This window comes from Periplaneta americana, chromosome 1, assembly GCF_040183065.1.
Source record: "Periplaneta americana isolate PAMFEO1 chromosome 1, P.americana_PAMFEO1_priV1, whole genome shotgun sequence".
NCBI lineage: Eukaryota > Metazoa > Arthropoda > Insecta > Blattodea > Blattidae > Periplaneta > Periplaneta americana.
In genome coordinates, this window is record NC_091117.1 from 24,612,713 (window position 1) to 24,632,203 (window position 19,491).

Below are 19,491 nucleotides of genomic sequence, written 5' to 3' on the forward strand. Positions count from 1 at the left end.
AATCAAATATTTAATTTTCATACATGCCAAGTAAGATGAAAGCGGAAAAGAGGGAAAATTGGAGAATGCAGGTTTGCATTGAACCTGCCCTTGGACAGAACACTGACGATGCCATCGGTATTTTATTACTTTGGGAAAATAAATAAATGAATGAATAAACATTTAATATGAGGGTGATCCAGAAAGTAAGTGCATTCCTGCATTCAATCCTCCTCTATTCCAGGACGAATGGTTTACTCAACATCTTTTCTCAATATTCTGTGAGTGCAGCTTGTAACCAGTTGTTATTGTGCATTTTGTGAGTGTTCGAATTGAAATGTGTGATACAAAATCCTGCCGACTGTGAGGGGAGAAGTGTTATTCGATTCTTGAATGCTCAGAAGTTGAAATCTGCAGAAAATCCAGAAAAACAAATCTTCAAACAAATTCTGTCAGCGCGAAAAGTCATAGCAATGTTTTTTTTGGGATTGTAAGGGTTTTCTCTTGATGGATTTCATGCCAAAGGACATTACGATCAATGCAGATCGATACTATGGGACAATAATATGGCGAGCCAACAAAACAGGCAAGGGGAATGCTTTAGCACAGTATTGTGCTTCTCCATGACAATGCTCGTCCTCATACCTGACATTTGCTGGATTAATTTGGGTGGAAGGTTTTCGATCAATCACCCTACAGTTCAGACCTTGCTCCTAGCGATTTTCACCTTTCCACCAAGTTCAAAGAGTGTCTAGGCGAAAAACATGTTGGAAGTGATGACGAGTTGAAGAATATGGTGAAAAACTGGCTTATTAGACAAGGGGATTCTAAAGCTTGTGGACAGATGTGACAGATGCTTAAATGAATGAGGTGATTACGTGGAGAAGTAAAATAAGCTTCACTTATGTAAGGAAAATAAATTGTTTTAATAAACATTAGTTTTTAAAGTTATTACATCCAAATGGTCGTTACTTCATGGATCTCTCTCGTATTTTAATAATGTGTTGTATCATAGTAGTATAGTTGGTTTCCAGTGCCTCCAGAAGTGTTCAATTAAGACTCTCTACAATTCTGCTAGTCCAACAGAGATTATTTCCATTTCTGAGGTAAGGGCACTCTGTGAGGAGAAATTAATTACTTTCTATGTTACAATGATAAGCAAGAATGAAGGCCAAACAGAGAAATTTTGCACGTAATATGTACATGGTTATCCAGCAGAGTCATCTGCATTTGAAAGTATGATTTGTAGATGGAGAATAAAAGTTGTGAGAATTTTACTTATAACATCAGTAGAATGTTCTGATATTATTTTATATGTCACAAACTTTGTAGGTCATAGGACTCATAATTACTTCTACTTCCCTTGTACTTCGAATTTTCCTTATCCAGAAAATCTATTTCCGTCTAAGCTAACAACAACAACAATAGTAGTAGTAATAATAATAATAATAATAATAATAATAATAATAATAACAACAACAACAATTGGATTCAGAGATATGCACGATTATCTCTAGACCACCAAAATCTTCTTCAGATGCTGTCATCACCTTTACTTCCAGTGTGTCTATGTATGTGTCTGTACATACCTGGAGGAATGGGTTATCCTGACGAGACAGCCTTAAAGCTTCCATATCCTGATCGATGTCACGAGTACGCCCTGGGGTTAAAGTAAGGCTGGATATGGCAGGGGAGGGGGGACAGCACGGTGCCTGCACCATGATGTCCACTGCAGTTACTGAAAGTGTGGAAGGAACTCTTGGCATTGCTCCATATCCGTAAGTTGGCACAGACGCTGCAAACACCATAATCAAACATTGTAATATTAACATTAATGATTCATAGTAAAATAAAAGACACCATGTAAAACAAACGTTATTTGCTCGAAGTACTATGTAGCATGGACTACCTGTTTTGGTACTCTGAAGCTGCGTTGCTTAGAGAGTGGAGACGTGGTTTCAGCAGTGTAGTGTCATAATTTGACACACTCACATCATCATCATCATCATCATCATCATTATTATCCTGCGACTCCCTCTTAAACAATATTAGCTTACGTATTTGAACGAAAGATATGAGAGCTCACAAATGTTTCTATGATAAAAATTCAAAATTTCTTTCACCCGTCTCCAGATGCATTAAAAATGTCAATATATATGGCTGCGAATTCGATCCTTTCAATGTATAGACTTAATTTGCTCTTGGTAATGACTTATCATTTATGTATTCTTTTAGGAAATTATACTTAATTTTCATTGTATCATCTTTAGTATTCGACTAGTATAATACAGTATATGATAGATTACAGAAAAATTCTTCGTTTAAGATTGTTTTATTTTTATTTTTATTTTTATGCATCCATTAATTAACATAAATTTTAACTTACTTATTTTAAATTTTGTATTAATATTATCGTACTGTAAATTTTTTATTTATTCAAATTTTAATTCTGCATATTCTGTATTATTATTGTATCACTTGTGCTGGGCTATTATATTATTATTATTATTATTATTATTATTATTATTACTATTACTATTACTATTATTACTATTAGGCTATAATTCCATATAAAATATACAACTGTAAACCAACGGACAGAGATCCATAGATCAATCACTTATGAAGATAGAGGCAGGGTCTAGTCGTGCTAGGGTATACCAGGCACCCTCTGATACTTTTTTTTACAACATGGCAGTGCCCTGCCACTTTATTGTATAATAAACGTCGCAGACATGCTGTTCAGAGGCAATCAATAGAACTCTAATGGAAGGCGCACAATACTTTGTATTGTAGACTATATCAAACGATGTAATAACATGGACAAAACTGTACATAAAAAATAACCGACAATACCACATTACAGAAACAGAGTACGGTATACCATACATATCAATTCAAAATGTAGTGGGATAATGAAATAATAACAGCTATGAAAAATCGGGCTAATGGTACAGATATCCTGTTGTTCACCAACTAAATACACTATCTACCAAAAAGTGCCCCTTTAGAACCTCGTGGAACCACCTCTTGTTGCTGTAACAGCAACTACCCTGTCAGGCATGCTCTCCACTAGTTTGTGTAGGATATCCACTGGAATGCGTCGCCATTCCTCTTGTAACATGGCACTCAGTTGGACAATGGAAGTTAGCCGCATCTCCCGAGACCTTAATCACCGGTTCAATTCGTCCCTAAGGTGCTCAATGGGATTGAGATCAGGACTCTGTGCAGGCCAGTCCAACCGGTGAACATTATTGTCTGCATACCACTGCATAGTAGCAGCCGAAACATGGCACCTAACATTGTCATCCTGGAAGTGACAAGAGTCCATTCCATAGAAACGCCACAGTGTTGGGAGCATTTCGTTATCCAGAATTGTACAGTATGCCTGTGAGTTCATTGTGCCACGAACAACCACCAGTGGTCCCACACCGTAGTACGAGAAACACCCCCATTCCGTCACTTCACTGGCACCAAATTTCCTGGTAGGCACTATACGCTCTGGTAGAAGCCGTTCCTGGGTAGCCGCCATACGTCCATCAGACCGAAATAATGTGAATCTCGATTCGTCACTCCATAGAACCGATTTCCACTGCTCCAGTGTCCAGTTGCGATGGTCCAAACACCACCTGAGTCTCTGAGCTTTATTCATCTTCGTGATATGCGGCTTATGTGCCGCTGATCTTCCATAATATCCGAGTTGGTGGGCCTCTGTTCGCAATGTTCCAATGGAAACAGACACGTTTGTCGCTGCTTGAAACTCCTGTGTGATGGTAGCCATTGGTTGTGTCCTGTTCTTTATAATCTCTGCGATCTCTGTTGGTCAGAATTTTCTGTCGCCCTTCACCATTGTCACAATGTCCATCGACCTTCCCTTACGTAGGACGAATGCTACTGTCGATTTGGGCCTGTTTACCTTAGCAGTTATTGCCTTGCTAGACAGTCCACTGAGATGGCAGTCCACAATTATGCCCTTATCAAAGTCTGATAGCTCTCACCACGCGCCATCTCTTTCTCAACTGGTTCTCTTGCTCACTGCAACACATACCGGCCACAAGAGTCAAATGACATACTAAATTAACTAAAATCATGGGTGCCCAATTACTTTTTGGTAGATAGTGTAGGAGACCTCCAGCACAGAATTTACAGAGTTGCTAAATAGCAACATGTAGTTCGTATATATGCAGAAATTATAGAAAAATACTTGGGGCATGTGTCTGAGATTAACGATATATTGAAAGTCAACAGAGTTAATATTGTTCTGTTCTTGTTTTGACCAATACTGGAGTATCGTCGAAAACATACATCAGGCAACTGGATATCTTGAAATTGTTAAGTTCTACTAACAAATATTTTAAAAAAAGCTGTCATATTGTATGGCAGTTTTTAAGTTATTCAATTCACACTATTGCTACTTAATTTTTGTACCCTTAACAACCTGTCATAGTACTATTGTGTAATTTTATTACTACAGTATTACAAATCTGGAATGAATAATAATAATAATAATAATAATAATAGTTAATAATAGTTATTTATTATTATTATTATTATTATTATTATTATTATTATTATTATTATTATTTATATTAGAAAATAGGGTTTTCAGGTTTTCAAACTGAAAATAAGGAAGATTTTGGAAATGATTGCCAAAATCGACTCATCACAGTATTATCGACATGTTTTACCTTTAGAAGAATATTATATAAAACTGTATACAGAAGTAATTTAAAACAAAACTCATCTCACTACATAATTAATACAGTACTTATCACTTGCTTTGTATTCATTCAGAAACTTTTACGTAAGTTACTAAAAACTCTTTTACAAAATAGGTTGCAAATTAGTGAGAATTTGTCACTGTACATTGTAGTTAAAATATTTAATTAGAACAATCTTCACAGCATCATAGCGGTATTCATATTTACCATTTAAATAAATAATTAAGTAAATCTTTATGAAACACGTTGAGACGGGAGAAAATGTGGGTTAAATACAAGGAACCTGGCAACACTATCAGGAAACTCAATTCCCTATTTTTATTAAAGGTTGTAAAAGATGGCATGACTCTGTAATTCTTTCATAAACAATCTTTAGCTTTTATGTTTCTATGTTTTTTTGCATACTTGTAAAATATTTCGTATTTATTATTATTATTATTATTATTATTATTATTATTATTATTATTATTATTGTATATATTTTGCTATCCTATTATTAGCTAATCGCTGTTGGCTAGCACGTTAATATACTCGTAAATAAATAAAATTATCATCATGAGAGATAGTAACTGTTACAAAATGGATTTTAATTCGATATTACTTACAATGATGCTCAGACGACCTATCCATGTTTCCAACAGAGGGTTCTTCAAATTCTACATTACTTTGGTCATCTTGCGATTTTTTACGTTTAAAAATGTTAGCTAAGAAAGAAAGTGGTGACTTCTTGTTGAATCCATTTCTACTATTTGTATCACCAGGAGGAATGTGAATCATTCCCGTCTGAAAAATAATAGAAAATTAAATTAGATGTAGTGTTGTAGGTATTGCCTACAAAGAATGCAGTAATTCATTTTTAATACTGACATAGATAATATAATTATGTTGCATAGAAAGTTCTATTATTTCTTTGTAAGGTAATTTTTATTTTTGTTTTAAGTGTAATATTAAGAGGGGGTGATTTAGCTAACAATAGAACAACAGCTACAGATTGGAAGATCTACGGTTCTGGCCCAGGAAAAGATGAGACTTTTCATCCCTGAATAGCTACAGGCTTTATACAGTAGGTAAACCTAAGTATAATTAAATATTGGGCCTTTCCTGGGTACAGAAAGTGCCCAAAGGTGATAGGTGACAGTGATATCTTCTAGTGCCGAAGTACTGAGAACATGGCAGTTATACTACTGTACCTCGTGCATGTCCCAATGGCACATAATACAGAGTGATTTATATAGAACTGACACATTTCTTTCATTAATTGTTTCAAAACGAATTGTGCTAGCGACAACTTATTATACCTAAAATGTAGAGGAATTTTGGGAGATTATTTACCTCTATAGCAAATGTTGAAAATGTCCTCCATCCTGCATAAGGCACAACTCAACACGTCGTTCCATGTTACTGGCCACTTGTTGGAGGACTCTGTTGTTAGCTTGAATCTCCTGTGTGATGTTGTGCTTCAGATCGTCCAATGTCTGGGGACGTGTGGCGTAAACCCTGTCTTTTAAGTAACCCCATAGAAAGAAGTCCGGCGTTGTCAAATCCGGAGATCTCGGTGGCCACACCTACTCAAAGGGCATACCAGAGAGAATTTGGTGTTCGCAATCCTCCCAAAAGAAACACAATACTGGGACTGGTAAACAAATTGAAAACAACTGGATCTCTGGTGAGTGAAAAGGACAAGCATCGTTCATCTAGGCTTCCCACGGTTGTTGTTGACGTAAGAGCACAACTGGAGCAGTCACCCAAAAAATCATTAAGACGTCTGTCGCAGGAGACAGGGTACACCTACTCAATGTGTCAGAGAGCCTAAAGCCATATAGGGTTACGGTTGTTCATCAGCTACAGGAACCAGATAAGGATAAAAGATTGAATTATTGTCGTTGGTTTCAGACGTTCATTGTGCAAAATCCTGCCATATTGTCCATCACATGGTTCACAGCTGAAGCATGGTTCCATTTATCCGGTTATGTGAAGACCGAATAATTTCCAGGAACCTGTGGCCACCAAGATCTCCGGATTTGACAAAGCCGGACTTCTTTCTATGGGGTTACTTAAAAGACAGGGTTTACGCCACACGTCCCCAGACATTGGACGATCTGAAGCACAACATCACACAGGAGATTCAAGCTAACAACAGAGTCCTCCAACGAGTGGCCAGTAACATGGAACGACATGTTGAGTTGTGCCTTATGCAGGATGGAGGACATTTTCAACATTTGCTATAGAGGTAAATAATCTCCCAAAATTCCTCTACATTTTAGGTATAATAAGTTGTCACTAGCACAATTCGTTTTGAAACAATTAATGAAAGAAATGTGTCAGTTCTATATAAATCACTCTGTATATGACACTTCAACATAAGAATTCTGAATTTCGGTCCCGATACTGAATGTTAGGTGCACATCATTAAACTCATTGCTACGCTCCCTCCACATGTCAATGTACATGACAGCTTGTCGCTGTGTAGGGACTGAAAATCCACTGTCTGCTGGTAATATAACTGTAGATAAACTATGGAAGAAAAATCTACGAAAGTAAAAAATTGAATACTGTGAAAACAATTATAAATTAATTCATTAAATGGCGATCTTACTCGTGTTAATTGTATAAGCATGTGCGGCTTACAGCTGTTTCGGTGCTTCTTCACACCATCCTCAGAGCCTACTAGATCTCGGTGTCATCTCGAACTTCGCTGTCTGTTGTATGGGTGCATTCGATTGTTGAAAAGTGGTGTCAAATAGTGTGTCTGTTCTGAAATTGATCTGTGTTTTGACACCACATTTCAACACTTTTCAACAATCGAATGCACCCATACAACAGGCAGCGAAGTTCGAGATGACGCCGAGATCTAGTAGGCTCTGAGGATGGTGTGAAGAAACACCGAAACAGCTGTAAGCCGCACATGCTTACACAATTAACACGAATAAGATCGCCAATTAATCAATTATTTATATTCAAGTGTTAAAAGTAGTGTACAAAAGATACAACATGGATTTATAAATTACTGAAAGAAAAAATTACAGTTCGAAACTGTTGAATACAACTTTGATTATTCATTTTAATGGACGGCACATAGCAAATGGTAAATCGAAAAAAAAGAAAAAGAAAGAAAGAAAGAAAAGAAAAAGAAAAACTAATAGGTCCTAATCCAAATTAAATCAATGAATTTAAATATATCTGATGTCATTCAAGATGCTTTAAAATGTCAATTACGTTTTTCTGATTCTTCCTACAAATAAGGTTCTTTATGTCCATTCTAACCTTATTACTAAGGAACATTCGAGCAGGGGGATATGACGTGAAATTTTTACACTAGACCAAAGAGGGTGAAAGAGTTTATTTAATCTTGTCAGAAAACTAAACGAAAGTTATGCATCCAGGCAAAGTTATGCAATCGTGATATATGAAAGTCATTACTGTACACTACTAGTACCGTACCGATACTTAAAAAATGAAGTTTTTTTCGGCAATGGATAATCCGCAGAATGGTTAATTGAGGGACGGATAATCGAAGTTCTACTGCATATTAGTCAATCTATCATATTGCAAGCATGAAATAAAGTGAAATTTTATTTAATATTGGTAATTTTATTAAAATAGTTCTATCCATTTTTAGGAAGAAAGAGATAGAAATATGGCTGAGATGAGCAGTAAAGAAAGGATAGAACCTGCGACAGCTAAGGATTTGGATATTATAAATTCAAAGTTATTAGATGCGATTAAAAAATGTTGGGATGTGATCAAAAAGTGCAACTAAAGTGGAACTGGAAAAAGATCGAGAAGTATAAAGGAGAGAGGAAGTGTATAAGCAAATGTGTAGAGAAAGAGTAAAAGTCAGCGTATTCCGAATCTCACCGGTCCGGTGGCATCAGTGACGTCACGTTGCAGCGAAATAAGGAACAAAACTGCTGGAAGGATCGATGGCTGTCATGGCAACTGTACAAGTTGTTGTCTGTGCTACGCTAGAAAAATTTTGCGAAATTTTCGTACTGCCATCTCGTTCAAAGAAAAGATAGCATAAACAATTTATTTCTTGAACCGGTAGTAATAACTGGTCCGTTGACATGTTCGCTCATAAGCCATTAACATATTGTTTTTACGTTGTGCTCATTACAAACAGTACAGCAGAACTAAAGCAGAACACACCGCCATGACACAACAGCGCACGATGTTATTCGTCTGCTAATTCCCGCCCTATACAAGAACCAATCAGATTCACTGATGGAGACTGCCACCACCTCTGCAAGTTGATGGCACCGGTGCGACACCGGTGGAGCATCAGTGACGTCATCGGTGGAATTCGGAACACCGTGATGCCATCGCATTGCTCACCGGTGAGAATCGGAATACGCTCAGTATTTACAGGAAGTGAGAATAGTGAGGAAGGATTTGGTGTAAGTGGAGAAGTGAGAAAGAAAGTGATAGTGAGCGTAAATAGGAAGAGTAAGAGACAGTAAGAAAGTAGTACTAACATTTGAACATTGAACAGTAAATGAATATAAGAGAAAGAGAGGAGAAAAGGTCAAGGAAAAAATAGGGTCAATAACAGAATTTCTTAATGTATAGAAAAAAAGTGAAATTGAAATTTTAGTGAATATTAGTTAGAGAAAAAAAAGGGGGTTGACAGTAGTATGTAATATTAAGATATGTTAGAATTAGTGAACAAATAGAGAATAGCAAAGGAAATGTAGGATAAATATTGAAGGGGAGATTAGACCGAGTAATAAAAAGGTACATAGAGTAAATTGGAGTATTTGTGTAGACTTGTACAGCTAATAATGTATTAGTAGTGGCACCAGTTACAGAGAAATGTGAGGTACCTACACCATTACATGTAAAGAAGTGCTGTGACGTAAATATATATATCACATCATATCACATATACATCCATTTTGAGTTAATAAGATTTGGTTTTACACATTAAATTACACTGTACATACTATATAAGTATTGGCATGTAATTTTAAAGTAAAAGCTTGCGTCATACAAAGCAACAACTACCATAATTCATAACTAAGAAATTCTTACCTGCTTCGATCATTATATATGTTGCAAAGACACTAGCCATCTTCTTATACACCATCACAACATTAAATTATGTAGGTACATTTAATTATGAGAAAATAAAAGCTAGCTGATCATTAACAAAACAAAAAGTAAAACAAGAAATTTATTACATCTAAGCCTCATTTAAAACTATTGTTTATTTCTCCCTGTAATCATCATGTCAATTGGAACACATCATAGTGTGGCATAAGGTTTTGAATGCCTCCAGCAAAGACTTTGTTGCCAATAAAGATGGTCTATTCTTCACTGCTAATACTGGGTCCTTGTTATTCATTAAACGTTGTAAGCTTGATTGTGCGAATAAAAACTGATAGAGGTGCAAAAAAAGGTGATTATCACTGGAATCCAGGTATGGTGAAGGTCAACAAGCCACATTTAAAATGCTGAAGCAGTTCAAGAATGCAATGTGACAGCATGCGTTTTCATGCAAAAAGGATGACACTAGAAGTTAATAGAGCGCGTTTTTTTATTGCCTTTCAAGATCGTGTTATGTTCCCCACAAGTTTCAGAATTATGAGTACTGGTATGAATTTTCTTGTTTTGGGAATGGACCAGTGTAGGCCCTACATACAGTACCGGTACCGGTACATCAATAAATAATTGTTAAGTTCCCAAATTTGTGTATGAAATTCACATTTCATTACCTGTGATTACGCAATGAGAAATACCATCATCATTAGTGAAAACTAATTCTGTTTCTGAAGAGATGGACTCATATTCAATATTCTAACAATACAAAATTTCTTGGTATATGGCTAGATGAACATTTAAAACGGTCTGTACACCTTCAGGAACTAGGGAAGAAATTAAGTAAAATTTGCTTTGCCTTGCGATTACTAATAAGAGCATCATCTATTGAATCTGCTCGCACATTGTACTTTGCATACTTTCACTCTATCCTAACGTATGGTATAATCTTTTGGGGTAATTCACCCAATGCAATCCAAATATTTAAACTACAAAAGAGAGCTATTAGAGCCATAGTTCAAGCGTCTCAAACTACCAGCTGCAGACCATTCTTCAAAAAATTACATATCTTACCATTACCCTGTATTTATATTTGTGAAACCTTAAATTTTATCAAATATAATTTGCATAGCTTTCCTACAAATTCAGACACACACCAGCACAATACAAGAAATAAAGATAATATTTTTATTGAAAGTTTTAACACAATTCTATATAAAAGCAGTTTCATTCATGCTGGTCTTCTTATGTACAATAGCCTACCAAATTATCTTAAAGAAATATCTGCACATCAGAAATTTAAGAAAGCTCTTTATAAAATTTTAATCAAAAACTGCTTTTACAGTATGAACGAATTTATTTAAAATTGTCATAACTGAATAGAAAAAGAACGCCTTACTTCAAAAAATTTTACTTCCTCTTTTCCAGATCCTGACTTCGAGAAGGATGTCTTTTCATGAAAGACGTGATGGTTGAAATTGACTCCTGATTTCAAGACATACTGCAAACGGGACTTATAGGCGAAATCGACCGACCTGTAGTTTTCTTCAATCAAGTTCCAAGTTTTGTATATCTGTATTTGTGTTGCATTTAATTATAGTTATTACTTTTATGTATATTATGTAATAAATTATTAGTTTGTAAATATGACATGTCCCATATCATGTATATGATCAGTGCATGTAATAAATGATTATGATTATTAAGTTGTATTAACACGTTTCATGGATTGTTACAAATAGGTAGTGCTAATTTCAGAGAGCTTAAAAGTACAGGTACTGGTACCTAATTTGATGTTAGAACTTATATTAGTCTAATTTATTTTCAAATATCAATAATACAGTTCTTTTTTGTTTTTTTGTTTCTTATTAAAGGTTCCGTTATCATTTCCTCTCTGTACGTTAAGGCAACTTGCATCTCCTGTACTACAGGTCTTCTTTTAAGAATGACTTCATTCACATCAGGGTGGCTTACATCAAGTCACATTTTATATTCACAGTTAGTGCGATTGCTCCTTATGAAACAGTGCGGGAAAACGAATTTAGAAGCAACTTCATCTTTTAGCTCATGATAGGGAGAAACTTCAGTCAGCTTCCGAACAACCTGGTGAAAAGTACGCGAAAAACTACGGTATGTTTCTTCAGAAGAATTCTGGACTTACTGATCTCAATACAACAGAGAATCTTTAATCAGGGAAGTGTAACAAGAAAGACTTTCCTATACAAACAATTCCAAAATTGAAGTATACTCCTGTGACATCAGTAGGTGTTAAGCAGTCCTTTCTCTGCCTACAAACTTGTGCTAACAAAGAAAAAGTATAAATTATCTCTCGAAGATTACTAACCGTGCATTGCGAATGCAATTATGAAAAGTAACCTATGTGTGATTAAAATGAATTAATTGTAATGTAAATTTATGGAATATAATAATGTTTCAGGTTTTCAACATCACTGCGCAGTTCCATTTCATTTTAATACCTACATCCTTTTAGACAGCTAGAGAAATACATTATTGTTTAAGTAGGATTTCCAGATGTCTCGTAAAATACGGGATCGTCCTGTTTTTCGCTAATGTGTCTCGTCCCGAGAAAAGTCTTCAGGACAGCTTTCCATCCCGTATTTTAGAGTTCTAAACTGAGAAAAGACGGAAAAGTTACAATGTCTATTCTATATTACAAATTACAAACATCGCACTTCATAATTGCAGGTGACTGTACCTTACCTTATTAGGTTATTTTACGACGCTTTATCAACATCTCAGGTTATTTAGCGTCTGAATGAAATGAAGGTGATAATGCCGGTGAAATGAGTCCGAGGTCCAGCACCGAAAGTGACCCAGTATTTGCTCGTATTAGGTTGAGGGAAAACCCCGGAAAAAACCTCAACCAAGTAACTTGCCCTGACCGGGATTCGAACCCGGGCCACCTGGTTTCACGGCCATACGCGCTGACCGTTACTCCACAGGTGTGGTCAGGTGACTGTAGATGGACTATTATGAAACAATATAATTGTGAGTTATTAATTTCTCAAGACGAGTGATGGCAACACCAAATGTTTAGATGAAGTCTGGGTGGATCTCCTTAAAAGTACTGAAGGAGAACTCTCAAATTTGAAGAGGGTAGTGGAGTTCATTATGTGTATCCCTGGAACAAATGCGTGCGTCGAAAGATTTTCTCACATGAACGCTCTATGGACTGATGAGAAAAATAAATTATAAAAACCAGATTCACTGGTTCACTGAACCCCCCCCCCCCCCCCGTCTCTTGAAGCCACTCATTCTCTTCATAATTAAGAATAACTATAGAAAGAAACTGCTGGTTGTTCGGCTTCTTTTGGTTAGAGCCAGTAAAGTCGGGCGAGATAGTTGCATCTGGGGGTTCATTCTCAGAAGTGAACCAGCTACACCTTTTAAAACAGCCTGCGGTAGTGGGAACACCCGGAGATGGGAACGGTATATCGGTTTTTACGAAATACCGATATTTTCGTTTCAATATATCGATATCGAAATTTTGATTCAATATATCGTGTAATAAATCGGTTTTTTCGTAAATTTATCGTTTTTTTTCTATTGCTGATATTCCTAGGTCATATATAAGTATATAAAGGGACATCATTTTATTTTTACTAACATTTTTAATATTAACTTGGCTATACCTCTGGATCAACGCCGTTTGCTACCCCCTTCCACGACTGGAGTTCGATGATACTGGCGTAGAATACAAACAAATCACTTTACTAGGTATAGGAGGGAAGAAAAGTAGTCATCCATTTACGTAAACTAGGAAATATCGCGCTTTTGAGTTTAATAATTTTCATTAGGATTTTGTTTAATCAAAATACAGTACAGTATTAACAATGAGTGTTTTTACTCACGAACTGAGCTTTCCATGTGGACGTATTCATTATGCAGTGTATATTATACTGCCTACAGCACATTAGCGTACACTATAGAGAAAGAAGTTAAATTTAAAAATAATCATAATATGGATATTTAAACACATTTTAAAATGGTGGCCGTTCATTTCGATACAAGCTTCAGTTCTTTTGTGCGTATGATTGCACTATAGACTATTGTACCTAATCCTAATTACCAGTTTCGTCCTTCGTACTAGTAACTCATGTTGAAATAATTCTGCACCTACTCTATAAAGAGTACCTTACGTATTGTAAATTCATTCTTCACTTCTGTCCGATCCGAAAGGATTAAATTACTCAGACATACTATCTACTGTCAGTCCAAATGGTTATGTCGTAGGGTCGTAGAAAGGGAGGAAATCACGTGACAGTTAATTACTTAACGAGGCCCTTTTATTCAAGCTATTTTAAACAGTTGTATAATATTACGTAGACGTCCAATTCTTAACAGAAATTAATGTTCTCAGAAAAGAGCTAACACAGCCCAGCCACTAGCTGGCGAATAAAAGCTGGTGCGGGAAACCGGGATACGACGTAGGCAAATGGACGACAGTAGCCTACCTGTGCGAAAATGATTCAATATTGAAAGCTCTTTCGTCACTGGAAAACGCGAACATATTTTTGGAACGTACTGTTTACTGTATGCGGTATTGGATCTATGTGGAGGACGGCTGAACTTCATTAGTAGAAGGGGTGGGAGTGAAGTACATTCAAAAACTCAGGTACGATAAAAATTGAAGTGAAAATAAAATGATGTCCCTGTATAATGATCTCGGCTGACATTATCAACAACAAAATCCACAGTAGACAGCTCCGTTAATTCCCTAAGAGATGGCGCTAATGAAGGTGGACAGTTGCATAATGTGCTAGCTAGAAATATCCAATCCAATGAATATCTTGCTTTGATTGGCTGGACTGGAATTCGAATTCAACTGTTTAATATGAGGCACCAAATTCAAATGCAATAATGAGTGTCATTCATCGGTCTGTTTCCGTGAAGAAGACGTGTTCTTCATCATCAAGCATCATCCATTATTCACCACAGTTATTAATTTGTTAGTCACCTCAGGGTGCGGTACTTCGGTACTACGAACACAATAGAATTGAATTTGAAGTAACTTAATTACGAAAACGAATGTAAAACGCGAAAATACATTCAACGTTTTGACAAGATTACTACTTGAAAACAAACTTTTTTCAAACGACACATTACGACGCAGAGGCTTGACCGAATTGATTAGCAGTAGCGTCATTAAATAAAAACGCAGTGAAGTGAAGTGAAGTGAAGTGAACAATGAGTGTGAACGTGATTACGTGAGACTGAGACTGGCCGACGAGACGTGCGATTTCTCTAGTAGTGTTTGACTATTCATTTAATTTCAATTTCACAGTTTCAGTAATGGCGCCTCCAAAAAGTACGGCGTGGAAATACTGCACGAGAGTAGATAAGGAAACAGTTAAATGTGATTTGTGTTTGAAAAATCTGAAAGTTTCTAATAACACATCTAATATGTTTAACCATTTGAAACAAAAACATTCTGATATTATTTCTAAGAAGAACTTTCCTGTAGGAAAAAACTGAACATACATGTAAAAAGGTAAGTAGGCCTATTATAAATAATATTGCTTTCTTATAAGATTTTATGGTCTTGTTAACTAATATTTGGGTAATTTCCTAGTACCCGGTACTCGTTACATAGGTCGTTTTTATGTTTAACATATTTAGTATAACTTGTTGCTTGCCCCCTAAAACCCCTCTTGGGGACTTGGCGCCCAAACCTTCGTGCAATTAATTTATAGTAATTAACCGGTCCATCACCTTTGGGTTGAAGGTACGAGTTACATTTTATAATGTGTTCTTTCTTGTTTTAGGGAGCTCCGCCCCCTAAAAACCCCTCTTGGGGACTTGGCCCCCAAACCTTCGTGCAATTAATTTATAGTAATTAACCGGTCCATCACCTTTGGGTTGAAGGTACGAGTTACATTTTATAATGTGTTCTTTCTTGTTTTAGGGGGCTCCGCCCCCTAAAAATCCCTGTTGGGAACTTGGTCCCCAAACCTTCGTGCAATTAATTTATAGTAATTAACCGGTTCATCATATTTGCGTTGAAAGTAAGAGTTACATTTTATAATGTGTTCTTTCTTGTTTTAGGGGGCTCCGCCCCCTAAAAACCCCTGTTGGGGACTTGGTCCCCAAACTTTCATGCAATTAATTTATAATAATTAACCGGTCCATCACCTTTGGGTTGAAGGTACGAGTTACATTATATAATGTGTTGTTTCTTGTTTTAGGGAGCTCCGCCCCCTAAAAACCCCTGTTGGGGACTTGGTCTCCAAACCTTCGTGCAATAATTTATAGTAATTAACCGGTCCATCACATTTGAGTTGAAGGTACGAGTTACATTTTATGATGTATTCTTTCTTGCTTTAGGGGGCTCTGCCCCTAAAACCCCTGTTGGGGACGGCCCCCAAGCTCTTATGCAATTAATTTATAATAATTAGCCGGTCCATCACATTTGAGTTGAAGATACCGGTACATTCTTTAATAAATCACTGAAAAACAAATGTGAATATAATAATTATAGGATGTGGAGTGAGTACGAAATTATTATTATTTTTTGGCGCATCATTTTTACGTAAATAACGACAAATAAAAACTAACATGCCACATAACATTATTTTAAGAAATACAGGAAACATGCATGAATAATATTCACCATTCTTAATGATCGTGGAATAGAAAAAAAAACATATGGAATAGAAATTACATACGTATAATAAACAATAAGCAAAGCAGCTTCGATTAATCATTTCAAAACAACGTGAATATAGCGTGCACTGTGTAGGAAAATAATTTCTTATATGTTGCTCCCAATGTGCATCATTGTTAACTTATGAAAACAAATGAAATTGAATATGGCATATAAACATTATTTGAAGAAAGATAGAAGATATTAAGTACTATTCATCGTTCTTAATGATCTTCGGATGGAAAATAACAATGAAATATGTATAAAATAGAAATTACATACAGGTGAGCATATAAAAAACAGTAAGTAGAATCATTTATTTGATTAATAAGCTTAAATTACTCCAGGTTTAGTGTAAGAGTGGTCTATGTAACGAGTACCGGGTACTAGGAAAATACCAATATTTATTGTGAAAAAATATACTTTTTTGTGAAATGTTAATGAATCCATTTAATGAAAATAACCTGTTTCTTTAAGTCAAAAATTATTTTTTCAGTTACTTGAGGTAACTCAACAAAGTAAAGTGCAAATTTCAACTGACCGTGAACCCTGCCTGGCCTCGACCTCTACTGTTGAAGAGCAGCAGCCAACTCCAAAACCACAACCCAAATGTTAAGTGATATCTCTGCTTATAAATGTGAGTTGGAATATAATATTAATTATATTAATTGTAGCCTATTATAATAATTCTGTAGATCTATCAAGTGGTGGTCCCAGAACTATTATGAGTAGATCACGGAACTTCATGCAATTTCATGTTTTTACTAATTTGGCGTATTAAATAGTAAAAGTAGATCTTTGCCGATCATGGTTTTTACATTCGATTGAAGCAAACTTTATTTTACATAAATGCATGTTTCGACAGTATTCCTTTTTAAATGCATTGGCTATATATTTTTATTTTGCATATTTTAATGCAAATATTAACTTTTTTTTTTTTGTTTTGCCTGATTTATTATCGAATTTAAAAAATTCTCTCTGATAAATATAAGAATAATTCCCAAGAATTATAAATATTACGTGAGAAATAGAAGCAATAATTAGTTAATTACTGTGAAGAACATGAAATTGTCGCGACGACAATGGATACTTCTCCTGTATGAGTTGCGTTTTCCACTTTAACATGAAGCTAGTTCTGTGTATTATTGACGATCCGAGATTCGATCCTCTTTCAAATCTTTTTATTCTGACTTCCGTGTAAGTGTAATGTTTCAGGAGCCAGGTCGAAAATACCGCGTCATCCAGATGTCATTCAGACTTTTACAATAGTATAGGTCACAGATATTCATACAGTAAGGAAACTTCGCCAATTTTTTTGCCAGACAGACATGAGCGGATACAGCTAGCTATCCAAGCGCAAATAACTAACACTATTGGGAAACTCAGCTGTTCACTACTGGGAAACTCAGCTGTTATTGTGATGATACAGAAGTGAAAGATTTATTGTAAGAATGAGTGTTTCGAAGGCACCGTATTGTTCAGGCTTTAATTGCAACCACAACAAAAGACGAAATCCAGAATTGCATTGTTTCGCTCTCCCCAAGATAAAAAGAATCCATACATATTTTAGTATAGGCATACTGGCTTATGCTTGACATGTGTTCTTAACATGGTTAAGTGTCGGTTTTTCTCTTTTTATTTCGTTTGATTGTGAAGTTGGATTCTACTGTAATTATTTCAGAAGTAAAAATGGGTTATAAATATTCGACGAGAGAATTTGCTAACATAAAATACAAAATATTTGAGTACAAATTGCCGTCCATGTACGGAACACTTCGAGAACGGCCGTTTATGAATTTCAATAAGAACTTATTAATTAAAACTGCTATAACCGAGCAAAATGACTCAAGACGGTAACGTCTGATGCTCGCATTCAGGAGGTCCCGGTTTCGAACTCCGTAGCCGAAAAATCTGACTAGTTTTTCTTTCATACTTTTTCTCTGTCAATAAACCAAAAAACAGATTGGAAATTATACACCACGATTTATCACTGCCTTAATCACCAATATAATACATATTAAAACAAAATCTAAATCAGGTACACTTAGCGGCAAAAAGAATGGGCCGGCCGACAATTTCTAAGTTTCAGAGACATACATTGCGCATGCTCGTCTCGTCAAAGCCGTAGTTCACCAGATAACACATAATTAAACCATTTAAATTTGCTGTATTTTGTTTAAGAGTCTAAAATATGTAATAAAATCGAATGGCGGGTTGATTCTAGATACATCAGGGCCCTTGAAGAGTGAAACAATAATAAAATTTTGATAAATACAAAATCAACCGGAGCGAATATGAAATGGAAAACAATGTATTATGCCGAACTGATATCAACAGTCACAGTAGCGAAAGTCGTTACGGCATTGGTCTATTGAACAAGTTGATAGTAGTAGCTCAAGGTTCGAATCTCTCCCAATATTCTTTTTTTTATTACAGATTTGCCATCATATGTGTCTCGCAAAGCTATAATTATGTGGCGATATCTCTTAGAATATGTCCAAACTCTAATAAATAACAAACCTCCCTCTCTCTTTCAAGCATTACTGCTATCTACAATGTTCTGTCTCGTCATTACGCTTGAAGATGGCACAGAAACAATAACTCATTGCCCTGGTTCGCATATGCGTATGCTACTCTTCGACAGGACTTCGATTGGAGAAATGTCATTTTCTCCGAAGAGGTAATTGTCTGCAATAGCAACGATAGTACTGCCCTAGTTTATTGTATGAATGGCCACCGATACGATGAACGCTTCATGAGACGAATTATTAACAAGTTGGGTTGCGTGTTGGGGGTGGATGTCATACGATGGGGCAGGACCTCTGGAACGCATCCACGGGCGATTTACGGCAGAAGTCTACGAACACATTTTGGCAAATGTAATGATCCCTTCCGCCCGAAAACGATATCCACAAGGAACACTTTTCTTCCAGCAGGATAATCATCCGATACACACCGCCAACCGGATTCAAAGGTAGTTTACGGGGAGGCGTGATGTCGACCCAGTCGACTGGCCTCCAAATTCACCAGATATGAATCCGATTCAAAATTTGTGGGCTGCAGTCAAAAGGATCCTACGCTCTAATTGGG

The 19,491-nt window shown here is 36.0% G+C and overlaps 1 protein-coding gene across 3 annotated transcripts in view; it reads right to left on the bottom strand.

Moving 5' to 3' along the window:
• The window catches only part of LOC138715875 (uncharacterized), a 49,195-nt gene that overhangs the window by 10,554 nt on the left and 19,150 nt on the right, over window positions 1–19,491 (bottom strand). For all 3 annotated transcript variants that reach the window (XM_069848949.1, XM_069848940.1, XM_069848958.1), the window contains exons 2-3: window positions 5,306–5,483; window positions 1,569–1,774 (exon numbers count right to left, since the gene is read on the bottom strand). In XM_069848949.1, the coding sequence (XP_069705050.1) occupies window positions 1,569–1,774; window positions 5,306–5,483 (384 nt within the window). The remainder of the gene's footprint in view (window positions 1–1,568; window positions 1,775–5,305; window positions 5,484–19,491) is intronic.